The sequence below is a fragment of the Musa acuminata genome, chromosome BXJ3-1 (genome assembly GCF_036884655.1).
Source record: "Musa acuminata AAA Group cultivar baxijiao chromosome BXJ3-1, Cavendish_Baxijiao_AAA, whole genome shotgun sequence".
Taxonomy (NCBI): Eukaryota; Viridiplantae; Streptophyta; class Magnoliopsida; order Zingiberales; family Musaceae; genus Musa; species Musa acuminata.
In genome coordinates this window covers 8,227,360-8,248,413 of record NC_088349.1, presented here as the reverse complement: position 1 = coordinate 8,248,413, position 21,054 = coordinate 8,227,360, and the positions used below count along the sequence as shown (strand labels likewise).

Here is a 21,054-nt window from a genome sequence, read left to right as displayed (position 1 = left end):
CACGAGTTCTGCGAAGAACAACAATGGCAAAGCTGTGCTGTTTTCCCTAGTGCATGCTCGATGCATTAGGACATAGAAGATTGCAGGCATCGCATCCGATTCTTTTCAGAATCAGATGAACAGTGTACAGATCAAAGAATTGCATCCAACAATTACCAGTTTCGATTAAAGAAAGAATGTGTTCTTGAGAAGTAGGAAGTTCAACAGGTGCCAACTTTTATTACACATCGCAGCAACGAGAAACATGGTGACGAATCATTCACGGGGAATCTTGTCTCGAGCGAGCATGTCTTCCCACGAGTCATTCACTTGGTGATGGCGTAGACGGCGTAGATGATCCCCGGCAGGTAGCCGAAGAGGGTGAGCAACAGGCAGATCCAAAACTCCACCTGTAGCGATGACAAGAATAATGCATGTTCGTCAACTGGGTGATCACGAGGGAGGAGAAAGAGGAGAGGAAGACGGTGATCGATAGCGGACCTTGCAGCCGAACTTGAGGAAGACGCCGAGCGGAGGAAGGATGATGGCGAGAAGAATCTCTATGCATCTGGCTGTTCCTTGGTTCGCCATCGATGACCAACACGGGGGCAGACACCGAGGAAGATGGCGAGCAGTCGACGTACGAGGAAGGAGGCGACCACTGTTCGATGCGTATATATAGACGACACGAGAGGCGGTGGCTGCGTTGTGTGCGGTGCGTTGAGACAGCCGGGGAGAGACGCGTCTCTTTCCCTCGCAATCTTTCGGTCCCATGCATCGCATGCCAACTGTTCTCTGCTTTGTTTCCTTTTGGGACATTCGGACGAGCACTTAGCGGGCTTGGGTTTTCCGAGGCCTGCAGGCCCGAGCTGACGACTTTGCCCTTTGTACGCTTCCCTGGACCCCACCTCATCTTGTTGGATGAACTCTTCAGTCCAAATCAGATTGATCGTGAGGTGGAAATCACTTCCACGCATCTACAGATCGATCGTGATCGAGCCCTCGGTGCATCCGATGATCGTAGCGGCGCGGGATGGCGACCGTGTTGGACGTGTACAAACGGGCTTATCTGAATGGAAGAGCAGGAGCTTAACATGACAAGCGCATCCGAGCTCGTTTGGATGGCCGTGCCGTGCCGTGCTCGCCGCCCCGTGGAGTCGCCACAACGACGCCCCTGCGAGGGGCTCGACGCGATGCCAGAGTGCGCGAGCCCACCATTGCGTGCTGTCGGACTTGTGTTTGTCGTTATGCCCGAGAGAGCCCCTTGCGTCGCGCGGCTACCGACGACGGCCGTCCCAATCACGATAGGCAGCCGCTGTTGCACGACAGCTGTGCCAGCGGTCCACGTGAAGATCACGTGATGACACGCCGCCGTGGGTCGCTTAGGTGTCCCACCGGTTGCCTGCAGAGGGGGACAGATGCGGTATGGAGGCGGGCATTGTGCGACGGGGGATGAACACCGCACCCCACGACAATGTAGGTTGGGGAGTGGCTATGTATATTTTATGTATCTCTTTATTTCCCATATCTAATGATTTGATGGAATAAATAAATAATTTCCTAGATTCCATTATATATATATATATATATATATATATATATTAATATCTCCAATATATTAAGACTCATATGTCAAGGAATAAATCAAAGGCATTTAGGCCTGTTTGGGAGGCATGCACTTATACACATATCTCGTCTTTTGGAGGGCATAGATGCAAAAGCATGTTTGCATATGGTGTGATTGTGGAATACACTTTAACTTCTCGAATAAATTGTATTTTAGTCCTTAGGATTTGGGAAATTTTTAATGAATCCTTGTACATGAATCAGCTATCCACAATGGAGAAAAAGGTGAGGGGTAGCCATCCTACCAAAATTCACATCAAATCTAAGACTGATGTAGCTTTTCTTAAGAGAATATTTACATGATTAATATTAAAAATGAGATTAAGAATAATCTCTCATGTATGTTGAGTTTAACTCACATCTTGATAGGTTTAATCTTTTATAATAATATTTTATTAAAAAAAAATACAAGCTACATCATACTTTTTGGAGTATAAGAATTATCCAGATGACTCCGAAACGTCGAAAAATGAGAGGGTTTGAAAATCTTTTTTAATGAATTGATGTCGATGTAGTAAGTATAATAAAAGTCCTACTGAAAATAAATAAAAATAAAAATAAACCTATATCGATAAGAATAGAAAAAAAATCAAAACATATACATTAGGTTTTATCATTCATAGACACACCATGAGCAATCTTATTCTTATCTTAGAGGTTAAGATGTTGTAGGTACAGTCAAAAGATAGGGTAACGTACACTTTTGATCACTAAAATTCACGAGATTCAAAGTACAAACAAGTATCGGATGAGAGGTCTTCTCTTCTTTCCCTGTCACTGGTAATTTCACGGTCTGAGCTGATGTCTCAGGTGTGCCGAAGCCACTGCCACGCTCACGAAGGAGAGGGAAGGAAGAAAGGAACAAACTAGTGTTCATAAGCGAATCCACACGCTGTTCGAGAACGAAAAGTTTCCCTTTTATGTGCAGGCGCTTGCTGATCTAGCGAGACGACTGCTGTAGCGAAGTTGCCAATTTTTTAGCGAGGTGGCAGATGTCAGTCGACAGTGTGCTTCAGGAGTCGCATGGTACGACGGCACAGGAAGCAGCGAGCGGGGCGGGGCTCCAGGAATCCAGCAGTTGGAACTGGAGAAGGGATTAGTTTAAGGCTTCGTATATAAACGGAAGTGGATCTGCTGCCTAATCTTGCTTGAATGCCATTGGCATGACAAAAGCCCCACCACACGCCATTGGAGATTCATATTGCACTCTATCCTCCGAGCTGGGAGCTTGGAGCTGGTGGAGGTAGAAACACGACACCGCGTCCCCATCACGCCTCTCCTTTTCCTTTGTGGTATGAGATTTTTTTCTATCAGATCATAAGATTTTCGCCGAATCTCTCTGCTAAAGTATTCATCATATCCGAATGTCTACATCTTACTCTCGAATTTCCAGAGATTGATGTTTGATACGAGGATTTAACCCAGACGCCTTAAAAATCTCATCTCCTACCACTGCTATGCTTGTTGTATTTAGGAAACAGTAGACCTCATCTTTTGTTCTAGAAACCTTTACTCACAAGGAACGAACGATTTGTGGCCTTGGGATGTGAACTGCGTTTGGTCCCTCCAGAACTGTTCCTGCTAAATTGGGTACACAAATCACGACGTGGATGAGTAAAAAAGAGCAGATCTTTTGCCTTTGTGCTCTGCCGTCGTGGTCTTCTGATCCGGATCTGTCTGCCGAGCACTCGGAAGCCGGGAGAGGGACTTATGAGAGCATTTAGGAGGAATTTTCTTCGGGAACCTAGCTCGGCAAGGTGGCTTTCGATTCCGTTCCCCCAGTTTTTGCGTGAAAGAAGCTGTCCTTTTTAGGTGTTTTCTCAAGAGTTGAATCGAGGGTTTTAACTCGACTGTAGCAGTTGCTCTTTCTTTTTTTTCTTTGTCTGGATGAAGATTTTTGTTCGCTTTATGACAAGTTGGTGTTCTTTTATGTGATTTTTCTGGATGCCTTTCTTGAATGTTTTGGGCGATTTTGTGAGGAAGTTGCAGATGTATAGGTCATCTCTCTCTCTCTCTCTCTCTCTCTCTCTCTCTGGTCTTTTGGTTGAGATAAAAATTGGATCTTTCTTCTTTTCTACTGACAAAGGTTGGATCTTTGGCTGCAAAATCTCTGCGCGGATGCAGGAAATCTCTGGGGATCTATTCTCATTAGATGCATGCGAAGCTGAACCATCATTTGCTAGCTCGAATCTTTGTGAGATCTGAAATCCATTGAAGGATGATGAGGCCGAAACAGGATATCTCGCAACCAAAGATGGCAAATGGCTCATCTGATTTCTTCTCTATGTAAGTCTACCTTACTGCGCTTGTCTTGTTTCATGACTTGCTCTTTTCCATCCTGGTCTTCTCTCGCAAATTGGACACTCTGTTATGCCTGTTTACTCGTTCATGCAAATCATTAGATGATGTCTTACCTGTTGTTTCCTGGATTTCTACTGAAGACCTGACGATGAATTCTCTGAGCTAGTGTGGGAGAATGGCCAGATTGTGATGCAGTGCAAGTCCAGTAGGCCTAGGAAGAGCTCCTTTCCAAGTGCCTTCTCCCAGTATGGTGGGCTTCAAGAGAAGGATAGTAGGGGAAGTGCCAGTTCAAAAGTTGCTCATTTTAGTGAAGTAGATCGGGCAGTAGATGATTTTGCTCCTTCAGGGCATTCCGGAGTGAGTGCCCGTGGTGGTGATGATGACGATATGGTTCCGTGGATCAATTATCCGATCGATGAAGTTTTGGCAAGCGAGACTCTCGAGAACGATTATTGTGCTGAGTTCATGAACGAGTTCACAGCATTCGATCTGAACCCTGTTTCAGCTCACAGGAATACGGTTGCAGCCAGTCGATGTGCCAGCTCAGGTGTGGACGTTAGAAACTCGGGCAACGTGGAAAATCAGCATGCTTCCAAGGCACCGGTAGGGTGTTCAGAGTCAGCAAGAACCAGGACCGGCCACTTGTTTCAGCTGCCACAGCAGTGCCAGAGTTCAGTTCCGAATTCGAAGTCAACAGTGGTCGACAATGGTGCTAGCGGTAGTAATGTAGCTCAAGAAGAAGATCGTTGTGGCGATATGGTGGACAGAAGGTTGCAGAATCAGGGTGTTGCGAGTTCCAAGCAGCAGCAGCCAAACAGTACAGCGAGTCTGATGAACTTCTCCCATTTCGCAAGACCTGCTGCACTTGCCAAGGTTAGTCTCCAGAATGTTGGTGGATTGAGAAGCACTGAGAAGGTCAACAATGTCTCAAGAAGCAATCCTATCACCTCAGCACCGATCGCAAGCACTAATGGTGTTAAGGATATTAGCAGGGTGTCGAAGCTTTCAGCCTTGGATTCACATAAGCTGGACCTGGGACCAGTCATGAAGGCTCTACGAGAAGGAGGCTTGGTTGCACAGCCGGATGCAATTTGTCTAGATATAGCTTCGAAGAACAACAACAAAACTGATGAATGTACCAAACTGCCTGATAATGTCCCAAGCTCAAGCTTGGCAGCAAGTATGGCCTTGTGTAGGAATGACACTCGAAAGGATCCTGATGCAGTTGTGGCTTCTTCTTCCATTTGCTCACGAAATCTTACTGGAGCAGCATCTAATGAACCTAGACACATGGAGAAGAGAAAAGAATATGAAGGAGACGAATCGGATTACCACAGTGATGTAAGTCAGAGATGTTGTCACATGAAATTTCATCTAAATCAGGTTCATTATAGGTTTCTGTATCTAAAATGTCATAAGTACTTGCATGTAGGATCTCCAAGATGAGTCAGTGGGCACAAGGAGACCAGCAAATGGACGGGTTGCAAGAACAAAGAGAAGTCGTGCTGCAGAAGTTCATAATTTATCAGAAAGGGTAAGCCGTTTTTAACATACTGTCTCGGCTATTAAAATATGCTATCTGAACTCCCAAGCATTTGTTTGTCTAAGCTGCTTTGTGCCTGACTGCATGTGATTCCTTCTTTCACAGAGGCGGAGGAACAGGATAAATGAGAAAATGCGTGCACTGCAAGAGCTTATACCCAATTGTAATAAGGTAGTATTTGTTCTGGTTCTGTCGGTGTTATCGATGTTGTTAGAAAAATCAGCTTTGTTATTCAATTTAGAGCTAAACTTTGTTGAAGGTGGACAAAGCTTCGATGCTCGAAGAGGCCATCGAGTATCTTAAAACACTCCAGCTGCAAGTTCAGGTAAATACTCTGATCATATTGATCTTGTAGATTTGGTTTGTCCTTGCAGTAAAGTTTATGTATGAATCAGATAATGTCGATGGGAAATGGGTTATATATGCCACCAATGATGTTTCCTCTTGCAATGCCACATATTCGTGCACCAACCATGGCTCCTTTCCCACCAGTAGGTGTAGGAATGGGTGCAGGCATTGGGGTAGCCCCAGGCTGTCCGATGATCCGAATTCCACCAGTGCATGCACCACAATTCCCTTGCACTCCAAATTCAGGGCAGTTGAACTTGAGAGGGATGCCTGGACCTGTAAGCCCTCAGATGTACGGAATCCAAGGACACGGAATCCCGGTTGTAATACCAGGGCCACCACCATTTGGCACACTGCCTGGGTTTTCCATGAACTCTGTGGCCGATCAGGTACCAGGAACCATGGCTGTTGTGGCACACCCAGATCCTGCTACTACAGGTACTGGAGATCAGCAGCAACGGAACTCGAATGTAGAGCCGAGAACAAGTACAGAAGAACCACAAATTCAGGCATCCACTGAGGTTCTTGAGTTTCTGCTGCACCAGTTTCTTCATTTAGTTGTTCTCTGTAACTTTTGCTGCCGCCTTAGCTTCTCATAAATGGTTGGTTTTCCTTGTTCCTTCCAGGCTACAAAAGAATGCTTTTGATGATCTGAATTGGCATAGAGGAGTGGCCGAACACCATGTGCCTGTCGTTGACGATCCAACCGCGTCACGGCGTACGGGATTGTAAATACCTTTAAGAAATTTTGAACAAATACCCAAAACTGAATGATTTATGAACATACATCTAGTTTTTGAAGCTGTGGTTGACAGGTTTCAGTAATTAGCCAGTTGAGATTTCTGATGGAATGTTGGTGCGTAAAATGTGCAAGTTCTTACACATCAAAGAGCTGATCCGTGATTAGTCTGACCATGTGACACTCGCAGTTAATAGATGTATGCAAGAAATAACTTTCGTGTACCGAAAAGTCTTTTTCTTTTTTTGTGACCTTCAAGTATTTCTTGTGTAAATAAATGACTGCATTATTTATCTGGTAGCAGTAACTTATTTTTTCGGTCTCATATCCTTGCATTTGTTCTTGAGTTACTGTTTAGGGTGGTAAATTGTTTAGTTATGAGTGACAGTCATGTTGGTGGCTTTTGAAGTGCTGCAAAGTGGAGGGGGAGATCAAACGAGTGTTACAAAGAAACTACTAAGGAATAGGGATTTAGGATTTGTGCAGTGAAGAAGTGAAGAAGAGCCTCTGGTTGAAGTGGTACATGTGTTTTTTTGTGATCTAACAAGTGCATGAGAAAAGCCCCATATTTTGATTTTTTATTTTTTGAGTTGCACTTCTTGTTTCCATACTGTCTGCAGAAAGTTAAGATTTTGTTGTTGTCGGAGAATTTTTTTTTTTTAAGGTTGACTCTACTAATTATTTTTTGCCATCATTGATTTTGCAAATTAATATCTTTAGTTAAATTAAGAGAATTCTTAGGTCTCCTTTAACATCACTGTAACAAATTATTATTTTTTTAATTTTCAAATTGGAAATACTACTTTTTAGACTAAACATTTCTTACCTCATAAAAAGCAAAACGATAGTTTTATGAACATATTGCAAAAAAGCCAAAAGAATGCAATAAAGTATGGAATGCTATGATAAATCTTTTAATTTTTGGTATATAAAATAAAAGAAAGAAATTATTTTTTCTTATGTCTTTTTTTTTTAAAAGCAAAGTAACGAAGATAACATTCTTGACTCTAGAACCCTGTCGAATGAGGTTTCAAATTCATTCACAAACAAGGACTTTAGAAGGTACAACGAACAGTTGCAAGTTCACAAACAATTGCTCATCGGATGTCGGGCGTGAAGGTAAGTTTCTGTCAAGTTAATGTGCGAACTTGTGAAGATTTTTTAATACCCTACAATATATCGAAGCTCCATCCAGCCCTATGCCACCCGGGGCATTTCAGGGTGCTGAGATGACTGACGTTTTGGGTGCTGTAGCGAACTGCAGAAAACAGCATGCGACACACGAAAATGGAGCCATTTTAAGGTTTTTTAGTTCGGTGCGGTGAGCGGTCGCATTGTATCACTGCAACATGTTCAAATATGTATTTTTACAAGCAAAAACACACAAAACCAAGGCAAAACAAACTGTCATGTCTCTGTACAAGCATGCAAAAGCGACGAACGATTGAATCAATATTTAAGGTATAAAATAATTAAAATATAAAAATATATTGAATGAGGTTTTGAATCTTGAATCTTTGTAAATGAGTCTGGTAATACAAGATCATTATTTATGATAGTATATTATAATGAACACCCTGTGATAATGGATGAATGAAAGAGTTATAATACTTGTAATTATATCTATTTGATAGTCAATTCACTTAAGGGTTCGAGATCTGTAAATTTTATACATGAAGTATTAATCCAGTGGTGGTGTTCTAAAATCATTTACTAAAGAGCTCATCTGATTATTAAATATCTAAAATATTAGTTTTGTAATAATATATCAGCTAATTCACTTTCTAAAACTGAAGGGTTTAAAATTTCATCCAATAAATTTTTTATATCTAAAATATTAGTCTGATAATAATATACAAAAACATACTGAAGTCTAAAATCATATCCCACGTATTTTTTTAGAGTTCAAATATTATTCTATAATTTTTATATCTAAAATTTTGGTCTAATGATAGTAACTTTAGACAAGGATGTAAGCTAGTGAATCCTATGTTATCCTCTTATTATTTCTTATAATAAAAACTAGCTATTTAGAGGCTAATCATCCAATGTCATATGAGAGCAAAAATATATCTTCATGCACATTGGTGACTCATGAATCATGTTTCATCGCGGTAGGTGAACTTATATTATATGTTTATTGTCGATTGGACTCTCTTAATTACAATTTCTAATGTCAATGGGTCAGTTATCATCTTAATCATCATTAATCGACTTTATCATACTAAGGTATTAAAAAGGCTCTTGTACCATTCATGTCGGATTCAAATTAATCTTAAGTGGTCATCTATGTGAAATGTCAATCTTTGATGATGGAGAAGTGATTCATGTGGAAACCCATCCTTTTTATTTATTAGAAAAAATAAATTAAATAATTTACTGTAACACTTATATGTAATATTTTTATAATCATCACTAACGTGGTTGAATATATAAATAAAATTGTTATCTTACCTCCTCTCACTCATGTTTTATTAAAAAATATATAAATTAAAAATAGTTTAATAATTGATGGAGATTAGAGTATCGTCATATTTTTATGGTGGTTCAAGAAGCACCAAAAGATCCGAATTACTATATTGAAGTCATATAAGCCTAAATGTTCATAAAGGATCCATCTTACATATATTTTATTTTTTTATTAGATTATAGTAGGATATGAGCATGTGACACATTTGTATTAAGCTTTGGACTTAGACTTATATGGAGTCATGAAAGGAGATGTCATGCATATATTTTAAAGTAAACGTGGTAGGGGATATTGAAATGGACACATATCTTCATCATATGAATCCCTAATCCCCTCTCTTATATGAGGGGGTATGTGGTATTTATGCAAGAGTAGACACTTGTTTTCATTCTATGAATCCCTATATACTACTCTTATAGAAAGAGACATATGACACTCTTCCAAGAGTATATACTTATCTCAATTCTATTGATCCCTACCCATTTTTTTTCTAGAAGGGGTATATGCCACTCAACCAAGGGACATACATCCTTATAAAAGTATTATACACCCTCCCATTAGTCAGGAGCACAGATATTTAAAACAATAGTATGAACAATCCAACCTCGAGGACACATGGACTTTAGAAGAAAAGCTGTGACTGACAGACCCCGACCTTCTAGAGTAGTTTCTCAATTTTCATTTATCAAATGTAAAAATTGTTCAACCAAGAGAGTTGATGGAGATCATAGTATCACTATATCATTACGACGGTTCAAGAGGATATGAAGAGCTCCAAATCACTACATGAGAGCCATATGAACCTAAATGCTCATGGAAGTCACATCTTAGATATATTTTATTTTTTTAAAATTATAGTATGATTTTGGCATAAAACATATTTGTGTTATGCTTTGAGCTTAGGCTTATATGGGATCATCAAAAGGGATGTCATGCACACATTTTAAAGTACACATGGTAGAGGATATTGGAGTAGATACATGTCTCTATCCTACGAATTTGTAACCCTCTCTTCCTGGCATTTATGCTATGGCGGACATGTGTCATCATCCCATTGATCCCTTCTCATGACTCTTCTAGAAGAACGTATGTGACACTCATCCTAGGCAAACTTTTGTTTTCATCCTAGGGATCCCTATTCACTTCTATTCTAGAAGAGGACATGTGTCACTCATCAAATGAGACATTCATCCTTATAAAAACGTTGTACCCCTACCAAAAATAAAATTTTAGAATAAATGAATGAATAAATAATTGAGTGTTTATAGCTACCAAGAATCTTAGGTGAGTGGCACAAGTGAAGAGAGAATCAAGCTCTACCATATCTTCTTTCTATTCCTTCCTTTCCACTATCCATCTCCTTCATCTTCAATGTAGCAATATCATCGTTATCATAGTAATAGCACTACAATCAAAAGGAGTAACCACATCAGTCATTGATCGTCAACGTAGTACATCAACAATCACCACCTTAAGCGCCATCACCTTTATTGTACAATATGCTCGACCATTATTTCAATATCTAAGACCAAGAACATTAGATCATTTTATTTATGTTAAAGCTTATTTATGAGAAATATGTTCCCTACCTTCAAAGCTTATGTGATATTAATTCGAAGAGTATGATTTATCTAGTCCTTTATTATATTTGGTTTAAGACTAACTCTTGGAATACTTTAATTTTAGCCCTTTAATTTAAAGTGAGCTTTCTAATTGTACTTGATTACCTTTACATAATTATCTTACTTATTTAGATTTATTAAATTCTTAAAATTAATTGAATCTAATCAAGTCATGATTAGAATATTAATTCTTTGACTCCTTTATCTCTCATTATACTCTTTATTTTTACTTACAACATATCACATCACTTACCCTCTCTTAGATCAAAGTAAACTAGTTCAATAGTTTTAACTCATTTTAACTTCTTATATGACTTATTTTACTTCCTTTCATCATCATTTATATTTAGTAATTTTTAAATTTTATTTTCAGTATTATTATACTCATTTTTCATATCTAGACATATCTATATATGTTCAAATTTGACTCATTTATAGCTCTTTGAGTCATCCTTAAAAATTTTACCCAAAAATAGCACCTCTAAGCTCCCTATATACATTAATATCTTAGTGTTATCCTAATAGTGTAGATCTCACACATTCTACCTATATGACTACCTGTAATAGAACTACTTACCATCACAATGAGTTCATCAACCTAGGATAATCTATGATGGATTTAGATCAGGTTGTGCAAGTGTTGGCTTAAATTAATGCTAAACTTAAGGCTATGGACACCCACCTAGTTTGTTTTGAAGAACACTATCAAACATTCAATGCTTGACCACTTTTGAAGTCACTCGATTGTCACCTATGCGAAGGAATCATTCCGATGATAATGTAATCTTTAGAGTTGCATAAAATCTACTACAACCTAGACAGCCTAAGGAATATGCAATACCAGATCGTGAAATACTTTGCATGTACCCTATAATGGTGAGATAGATTAAAAAATAAATAATCCAATTTAAAACACTCACAAAATGCATGTAGACCTAGGTACCAAGATGTTGATGAAGATAACCCAATTAGTATATGTGATGATGAGGAACCACTTGATAGAACCCAACATACTATTACGGTTATTCATTGTGTCTTGCTCAACCCAAGACTTCTGAAGTTTAGCATCGTACTAGTGTCTTTCATACATATATATAGTATACTGACTATAATTGTAAGATTATTATAGATGAGAGAAACAATCTTAATGTAGTATCGTAGACTATCATAGTCAAATTTAAACTCAAACCTGAATCACGCTCTTAAACTTACAATGTATCTTGCGCAAACAAAACCAATATACTTGTTATCTAAAGATATTTAGTTTTCATTAGTTTAGTTACATATTAGGACCTAGTTTAGTGTGATGTGTTTTTCATGGATGTTTCCCATGTGTTACTTGTAAGCATTAGCTATACGACATTAATATCACACATGATGACAAAGCCAACATCTACTACTTTGAGCATAATAGGATGAAGATTAAGTTCGTACTCTTATCCCTTAAGGAGATTAGAGCTAGTACCTTTAAGGAGATATTTTTAACACTATACTTATATCTAAGTCTACATATTTTGAGGTCTAACCTTTTCTCGAGCTAACATATTCAAAAGTTACTTTTGTCTTAGTAGCTAAAGAGGCTCTAGTTGAATATCTATCCTCTACTTGAAAAGTCACATGGGCATTATTAATGTCTTCAACGTGGAAGACTTATCACCTGAGCTTCTAAAACTTATGTCATATATATTCTCTAGCATACATCAATAACTATGGGATCATTCATTTTCTTCTATGTTAATACCCCTAGTTCTCGAGTGCCCTTCACATTGAACTGTTCGGGAGCAAATTGAGAACATCTTTGATGACCAACTTTGTGATCTCTCCCATCAACCAAGAGCACATATATTTAGTATGGTAGCATAAACAATCCAACCTTAAGGACACATGAATTTCAGAATAAGAGCTGCAATTGACAAACCCCGACCTCTCAAAGCAGTATCTCATAATTTTCATTCATCGAAGGTGAATCTTTTCGATCCGGGAAAATTTAATGGAGATCAAAATACCATTATACTATTATGATAGTCCAAAAGTACACAAAGAGCTTCGGATCATTACATAGGAGCCACATAGACCTAAATGCCTATGGATGGCTCATCCTATATAAATTTTATTTTTTTATTAGATTATAGTAAAATTTGGGCATGAGACACATTTGTATTGGGCTTTAGCTTGTCTCGGGTCTTTTAAAGGAGATGTTATACACATATCTTAAATATACATGGTAGATGATCTTGAAGTAGACACATGTCTTCATTCTATGAATCTCTAGGCCTCTCTCTTCTAAAAAGGGGTACATGACATTCATACAATGGTGGATACTTGTCTTTATTCTATGGATTTTTACCCACCTTTTTTCTTGAATGGAGCATGTGTTATTTATTCAAGTGATATTCATCCTTATAAAGTATTATAATCTAAAAGTAAATTTACATTTAATAGCTCCATCAATTGCTTAATTGGTCTTAGTCCATTCTAAGTTATCATTGTTATCAATGCTAGACATAGTTATCCTGTAAATTAATTACATGAGTGATGACATATGTGACAGACTACGTAGTCTTTTTACTTATTATTATAATTAGTATTTTCTCACTTTATGATGTTCATAAAGATGTTCATAAATCTATTCATAAATCTATCAATACTTAAGATTTACAAAGTTTCTTGGTACATATCCTTCGGTCTTATCTCGGTAATTGGAGCTTATCTTTGCATTCTTCACCTCGACTCCTTTTATGATCATGTACTCTCTCTCCATGAAAGTAAATGATTGATGACTTCATGGAAGTCCTACCTATGTAGTACCATGACATTGTCATGCTCATGACCCTACTATCTATCGTTTCGCATCTGCATCCCTATTTTTGTGATTGCTATATCCATCTCTATAGCATTGTGTACTCTTCTGAGTCTATCTCTCTACTAACTAATGTTTGATTTTGGGTAGTTTAGTCCCTCTCGACTCATCGTTATTTCTTTGTCCTTTTTTTAAACACTTGCTTCAACACTTTTGTGTTCCTCGAGCAGTTTCCCTTTGTCGATAAAAAAATAGTCTGCAACACTTGCTTTAACACTTGCTTCACTTTTGGCTTAGGTACTTCACCAAGTTTCACTCAAGTTTCTTCACTCCTTGATTTGTATTGAGTTGATGGTAGCCCTCACACTCACAATTTCATTGGTCAGCTTTTCGTTGAGTCTGATCCCCACTTGATATTATAATACATCTACCAATGTATTATTTTGTATGAGATTATACGATGACACCTCGCTGCTTTATTTATTCATTGAGTTTTATAGAGCTATTACTTTAAGGTATCCCCCTCAACATGTGTGGTTTGTTACATATGATTCTCCCTTTAGATAATCAGAACTTATCTCTTTTGGATATCTATCCATTGGGATAATTTTTCTCTTTGCATCCTTTCCTTTGGGCATTTTGGAGACTAACATCCCTTTGGACCGTCCCACCTTGCTGCACAAATCATGCACGATTTTGCCTCCATGATCGTACTTACTAGATTTTGACTCTTTGCTAATACAGCAATCGCTGACATAGTAAACTTACAATATACTTTAGCCTCCTATGAACATATCCTTCTTATGTCGAAGAAAAAAATTTTATGCTCCATATTGCTAAGTTTCATATGCCTTCGGATGGCCATGAATAATCCATCATCCGTATACAAACCCTTGCATGAGTATTAAATTATTTGAGATAGTAATTTTCCTCACTTCTGTGAGCTATTTATAATGTTTTTAATCGCCAAGCAACCCATCCCTCTTTGCATAGTCTCATCCTTTCCTAAGCCCCCCGCTTGCCTTAAGCACCATCAAGTTTGGTTGCTAACATTGAGCCATAGCTCAAACTCAGCCATCCTAATCTTTGTGCACCGTATGTTCTTCCCGGCTCGCTTATCCTCATGGTGCCTCTTGCTCGAATATCCGCTCATTTGAGCGACTTCTTTTCCTATGTCTATATGCTAGCTTCCTACAAATGATTACACTTGCTGGATGCCCTCAATGCAGCCTCACGAGGTCTCTCACATTTGTATGTCAAATATTTCTAAGTGTGTTTATCTCACTCTAATATCATCTATTATAAACTTAGCTAGTTTTGCTTAGGTCATGCAGTACCCTTACATGTCCATCCAGAAACAGTCAACCTTCCAAAGCTTCTTATGGTTCCTTAAGACCTACAAAAGAGAAGATATATTAGAAGATGCGTTTAACTCGAGATTCGATGAGCAGATATTTCAACAAACACTTGATAGGCAATGCAAATTGCATACATATACTTAGCAAGATTTTCACGATCATGCGACAAGGGGTCCAAGGTGATCCATTATAGTAAAAAATCTCCATAAATGCTCACATGATACTATTGTGAAATAAGATAAAAAAAAGCAACCTTAAACACTACCACAAAGGTTCATCTAGTCATATGCTACCAGAGTAACTCTTGAGTACTGTGTTGGTTGACACTTCACATCATTCTGTAGAGTTAGAAAACTTTTAAAATGACTCCTAGATGACTTATTTTTGGCTCGTTTTGCTTCGATACGATGGTTATATATAACTCATGTTTACAATACTAAAACTCCTATAAAAATCAATTAAACTAGGGTTGTCAAGCCTACTATAAGCCCTCTACATGTTGTATAAAGCATTAATAAAATCAAAAGACATATGTCTTCTACACAAATATTATATCGAATACCCTGTGTATAAATTTACCCTTGATAATATATATGGTATAAGACCTTAGAGTGGACATATGCCTCCATTCTATTAATCTTTAACCCTCTCTTTTTTTTAGAAGAGAGGGTATATGACATTCACTCAAGGGTGGACATTCCTCCTCATCTTATAGATCTATACATACCACTCTTATAAAAGGAGATATGTGATACTCATCTAAGGGCAAACACTTTTCATCATATGAATCCCTACTTATTTTTTTTAGAATAAGACATGTGTCACTTATCCGAGGAATATCTATAATTATAAAAATATTATAATCTTCTCTCTCTCCCTCTAAAAGTTTTAAAAATAAATGAATGATTAAAAAATTGAGTGCTTATAGCCACTGAGAATCCTAGGTGAGTGGCCTAAGTGAGGATGAGTGACCTAAGTAAGGAAAAAGTTCTCAAAAGGTGATAGACTCTGCTCTAGCTTTTTTTAATTCCCTCTTTCTTCTCACCATCTGTCTTCTTCATCTTCAACGCAATAGCATCATCACCATTATAGTAGCGGCACCACCACCAAAAGGAGCAATCACATTAGTCATCGATTAGCATCAATACAGCCCCTATTGATAATCACATCAATCATGCATTATACTACTGGAAGGCCACAACTCTTTTCTACACTCATTTTCTTTCGATTCTCGATACAAGCTAAATCCAATCTTATTTAACTAGAATCATTTAGACTAACTAATTTCAATTTAAATTCAATGTCATCCCCAATGAATATAATTTTAAAAATATTTTTATTATATTAAATTATGCATAAATATATATATATATATATATATATATATATATATATATATATATATATATATATATATATATATATATATATATATATATATATATATATATATATATATACGACACGAAATCTATCAACCGATGTATTAACCGACATGATGTCCCAATAAAAATAATGAAAAAAAATAATTTGATTATGCTGTTAAATAATATATATGATTATGGATTTGATATATGGGTTTATAAAGCTCCCAATTTTTGCAATCTAATAATGCAAAGTCTTTAAAGCTCTATAACTTTGTTGTGAAATGATTAATGATGGTGATGGGCAACCCGTTGTCTGATGGCGACCGGAAACAGCAAAGATATGAAGCTTTTCTTGTGGTGAGGGTCCCGATGCATTGGACATGCACATGAAACTATGTTAGGTGTTAATTTATCACCTTCTTTGTCATTTAATTTGTAGCCACAAATCAAGGATCACATGGACCCAATCTTCCCACTGCACATGCATGCATGATTTGCTACCCTATCAATTGTGCATTCAAAATATTCCTCCACAAACCTTCAAAAAGAGTTGCTATTGAATTCAATGTGGTGTGCACACAAAAACATCAAGGTGTTGGTGCAGTGGAATTCATCTCAAGAAAACAAACCTGTTGCTGTTGATCTCACTGCACTTTGACATGCACAACAGCTGATGGTGTTGGTAACACAGTTTGATTACTTGTAACAGTGATTGCTCAGCAATATCCTCTTGTTTATATATATATATAAAGAAACCCTTGGACTTTTAATGGTTTTGTTATTAGAATATGTTGAGATATTTTTTAGAATATGTTGAGTTCTCATAGAATTTTCTTAAATAAATCTAGAGATGTTGAGAGAAATTTTTTTAATATTTTTAAGAGATAAGATGTATAAGGAGTTTTACATTTGGATTTGGATTAAAAGGAAAAAGTTTTATCTTTATATTTTATTATTCTTATATATCGAAGAATTTAATTTTTTTTATGTAAGCAAGAGATGTCGAACCACACAAACGTTATCTAGACTTTTTTTTAATTTATATTTTATCATTGATTTTTTTTGGAATTAATTCTTCTCCCCCTATATGTACTTTTGTTCATAATAAACAAAAGGAAAAAAAATAGTGAAAAAAGAAAAAAGAAAGAGAGAGAATTGTGATAATTAAGCTTTCATTCCTTGTTTTTTTTCTTCTCATTTTTGTTTAAAAAATAAAGTTATTTTTTTATCTTGTTTATATGGAACATATGTTTTTTCCCAGGAAAAACAATATCCTATCTGGCACATAAAATAAAACTTAATTTTCATGCAGAAACAGTTCCTAAACCCTTAATAATGGAAATCAACATAATATTGTCTTCTTATCTTTCCCCTCACTTGTTGACAGAGGGACTAAACATATCCAACTTTTCTGCCTCATCTTTGCTGATTCTGAACTGAGAATTGCATGGTGAGTCTGCAAAAGAATTCAGTTGCAGGTTTGTGGTGGCTTTTCTACTATTCTCAGCTCAACTCATTCATTCTGAGAGCTGCCATAGATATCATCTCTGAGCCAACAAAGGTTGTGAGCTTCCAAGACTGAATGAACCTCTGCAAAGTGAACCAGCACAAGAAGTCTCTGATCCTTCTGACACACCCTTTTGTCCTTCACCAACAGATGGATTCTACTGCATGGCCGTTTGCCATGGGAGGAAGAGGTAGAAATGGATCCCTCCATGTCCCATCCACCCACTCTTTCATGTTACTGCAGTCATGTCCTTTCTGGGGAATGTTACCGCAACCCAAATTATCAGAGAGCATTGCCCCACCACCATGGAGCAAGAAACATGGTCTCCAAGCTTCCTTTCCCCACCTTAAAGGAGGCAGTGGTTGAATGAGAAGGAGATAGAGGAACTCCTCCTTCCCCTTGCAGCTCTTTGCACTGTGAATGGGGAGGCACTCTTGCTGCTACAAGCAGAAGCTGAGGAAAGGGTTGTGGTCGCCGGAAGAGGATGAGAAGCTTGTGAAGCACATCACGGAGTTTGGCCATGGCTGTTGGAGCTCTGTCCCCAAGCTAGCAGGTAATTTCACTTCATGACATGGAAGAGACGGCGATTCCGATGTCTGATTCCACTGATAGCACGAGCTTTCAGGTCTACAGAGGTGCGGCAAGAGCTGCAGATTGAGGTGGATCAACTACCTGAGGCCTGACCTCAAGAGGGGCACCTTCTCGCAGCAGGAGGAGGACCTCATCGTTGAGCTCCATGCAGCCTTGGGCAACAGGTCCTCCGCCTGCCACCAGCGTCGGCTTCGATCTCTGTGTCTGGCTTTTCGCTTTCTTGAGCCTTCCCGCTGTTTCCTTGGCTTCAGGTGGTCTCAGATCGCGGCGCGGCTGCCGGGAAGAACGGATAACGAGATCAAGAACTATTGGAACTCATGCATCAAGAAGAAGCTGAGGCAGAGAGGGATCGATCCGAGCAGCCACATGCCACTGTGCGAGACGGATGGAAGAGAAGAGCGAGAAGCCATGAACAGCGACAAGACCTCTGGATTCATCTCCGTGGTGGCGAGCAACCAGATCGAGAGCGAAGATCCAGCGACGCCCAGCAAAGAATTCTTGGTAGATCAGCTCGACCGATGCGCTCCTCTGGTCGGGCCATCAGCTCCTCAGAATCCGCCTCTCTGGTTTAGCCATCACACCAGGCTGCAAGACCTTTTTCCATCGATCTCAAGCTCGATCCTCTCGTCGTCAGGGGAGGTGAAACCCATGACGAGTCTCCCACAAGTCAGCTACTCCCTGCCGGAATTCCACTACCTGGACACGGGCAATTCCACAAACAACAGCGCGAACACCGCGGACAGCAGCAACGAGTTCGAGTTGCAGAGCAGTGGTGGTAATCTTTTGGACAGCGGCATCTTCCCATGGTCCGAACTTTTGCCCAACAAGGGTGCCCAAATCCATTTCGACGGCGAGCCGCAGGATCTCAAGTGGTCTGAGTACCTCAACGGTACCATTGCACCGACAGCAGCGGCCCACAGCCATGGCCAAGGCTTGAGTTCTTGGCATGAGAACCAGCAGCCACAACCTTCTGATCCTTATCTTAAGAACTGATGCATTTAGCTTCGATCACAAGTGTCAGATTCAGAACCGAGTCAAGAAAAAGGGAAGGAATTCTTTTGACATGTATGTAAATAGATGTTTATGATACAAAACTTCGAGTTCTGTTTGAGTTCGAGTAGTCGTGCAGACCAAAGCTTGTCATTTCTGTGTCATCTCACCTGTGTTCTTCCTCCATATCTTGTAGCATGCTTGAGGCTAAGATTGGTTAATGTTTGCTGGAGTGAAGCTTCACCACCATGAAAGCGACTCAGTCAGCTACGCTTCGGTTTCAAGGCTCTGAGGTGAACGTGTAGTAACATCAAGTGACAGAGGACATGAAATAAAGAGTTGTTGCAGGCAGCCACAGGTGGGTGGACGGTGACCACCAAACTTCCACCACCCGTAAGCACAGACATTACCTTAAAGTCCACAAATGAAGTGTAAGTATGAGAAGCATTTCTTGGTGGAGTCTTCCTACTTACAACATGGAGTTGGTGGAGATTTAAGGAATCATTTAGAACATTTGTCTGTGTGGAGTCCATGTTTGAGGATTCTTCATTTGGCTTGTGGTTGGTTGCTCTTTTTGTGTTCCATTAAGACTTCAAAGTTCAAATCTAGTGGAAAGTTTTCTTCATATAAAACTTGATACTTACTAGTTCAAATCTAGTCATTAAAGAGAGCAAGTATTATTGTGAGTTTATTAATGCAAGATATGGAAGATGAATCTTTTTCTCTTCAGAGTTCACATCATTACTTCCTTTTCATGAATGATTTGAATATTAATCGATTCAACAAAGACAAAAGTAAGTCAGTAGTATCAAACAATATATCAATTACTTTAATGAAAGAAGAAGAAGAAGAAGAAGAAGAAGAAGAAGTAATCGAAAAACAAACAAAGGAGGAGGAGAACGAACGATGGTGCCATGTTCTAATGGCTTTCTTGTCAGTCGCAGTGCTCGTAACATCCATCATTGACAGATGCGCTTGCTTCATTAGCAGAGAAGATGAACCATGGAAAATGATGATTGAGTCAACGGTCTGAGCTGATAACAAGCAAGCATCAACAGGGAAGTCAACGCAAGAGCAACATCGAGGGCCCAAAGCACTGTGGCCACATTGTAACTCCAAAAAATAATCATGCAACAATAACAATAAAATCATAAAATCTTGATTATTGGAATTGACTGCATAGACTTTTTATCATTATTAATATATATATATATATAATATATATTTAGTTATTTTTTTATATTTAATTTTTTTTCTTACCACTTTCTCTACCTTTTCTTATACTACTACTAATAATAATTCTCTTCATATTATAATAATATAAAGAGCATATATCCATATTATCTTAAATGATATTGCTTATTTTATCCTCATACCTAATCTAATCACGAGTAAAAATATTTAGTTAATTTTTTATATATAATTTTTTTTCTTACCACTTTCTCTACCTTTTCTTATACTACTACTAATAATAATTCTCTTCATATTATAATAATATAAAGAGCATATATCCATATTATCTTAAATGATATTGCTTATTTTATCCTCATACCTAATCTGATCACGAGTAAAAATATATTTTTCTCATCTTCCCTAGTAACTCCATAAATTAATCTTAATATTATTATTACACAATATAAATATTTTACATAAATTATTTCTTAATACTAGGGACTTTACTTAATATAAATATTATTATTACATAATATAATATAAATATTTTACATAAATTACATAATATAAATATTTTACATAAATTGTTTCTCTTTACTTAGAGAAACACTAAGTATTATTTAATATTAAGTTGTTTCAC

At 38.0% G+C, this 21,054-nt stretch overlaps 3 protein-coding genes across 8 annotated transcripts; 2 read left to right on the top strand and 1 right to left on the bottom strand.

Moving 5' to 3' along the window:
• Window positions 1-170: 170 nt before the first annotated feature.
• On the bottom strand, window positions 171-888 carry LOC103993862 (uncharacterized). The gene is made up of 2 exons (XM_009414075.3): window positions 481-888; window positions 171-389 (listed from the first exon to the last, which is right to left on the bottom strand). The coding sequence occupies exons 1-2, from the start codon at window positions 796-798 to the stop codon at window positions 306-308; spliced, it is 402 nt and encodes a 133-aa protein (XP_009412350.2). The 5' UTR covers window positions 799-888; the 3' UTR covers window positions 171-305.
• A 1,440-nt stretch (window positions 889-2,328) lies between these two features.
• Window positions 2,329-6,861, top strand: LOC103993869 (transcription factor PHYTOCHROME INTERACTING FACTOR-LIKE 15). 5 transcript variants are annotated; one of them, XM_009414096.3, is made up of 8 exons: window positions 2,329-2,897; window positions 3,730-3,891; window positions 4,047-5,247; window positions 5,339-5,440; window positions 5,555-5,620; window positions 5,709-5,774; window positions 5,845-6,318; window positions 6,424-6,861. In XM_009414096.3, exons 2-8 carry the CDS (start codon window positions 3,824-3,826, stop codon window positions 6,442-6,444), a joined length of 1,998 nt encoding a protein of 665 aa, XP_009412371.2. In that variant the 5' UTR covers window positions 2,329-2,897; window positions 3,730-3,823; the 3' UTR covers window positions 6,445-6,861. The 5 variants fall into 5 exon arrangements, with proteins under 5 accessions (XP_009412371.2, XP_064993712.1, XP_009412387.2 ...); XM_009414112.3 differs by lacking the exon at window positions 2,329-2,897 and adding an exon at window positions 2,916-3,362 and having other exon boundaries at window positions 4,073-5,247; XM_009414088.3 differs by lacking the exon at window positions 2,329-2,897 and adding an exon at window positions 2,916-3,362.
• Window positions 6,862-17,488: 10,627 nt separating this feature from the next.
• On the top strand, window positions 17,489-19,845 carry LOC135628485 (transcription factor MYB61-like). Of its 2 annotated transcripts, none has more exons than XR_010492870.1 (3): window positions 17,489-18,213; window positions 18,286-19,316; window positions 19,438-19,845. XR_010492870.1 is itself a non-coding variant. In XM_065135163.1 (3 exons), the coding sequence occupies exons 1-3, from the start codon at window positions 18,081-18,083 to the stop codon at window positions 19,242-19,244; spliced, it is 1,005 nt and encodes a 334-aa protein (XP_064991235.1). In that variant the 5' UTR covers window positions 17,495-18,080; the 3' UTR covers window positions 19,245-19,405. The 2 variants fall into 2 exon arrangements, 1 of the variants encoding a protein (XP_064991235.1); XM_065135163.1 differs by lacking the exon at window positions 19,438-19,845 and having other exon boundaries at window positions 17,495-18,213; window positions 18,286-18,415; window positions 18,503-19,405.
• Window positions 19,846-21,054: the final 1,209 nt, after the last annotated feature.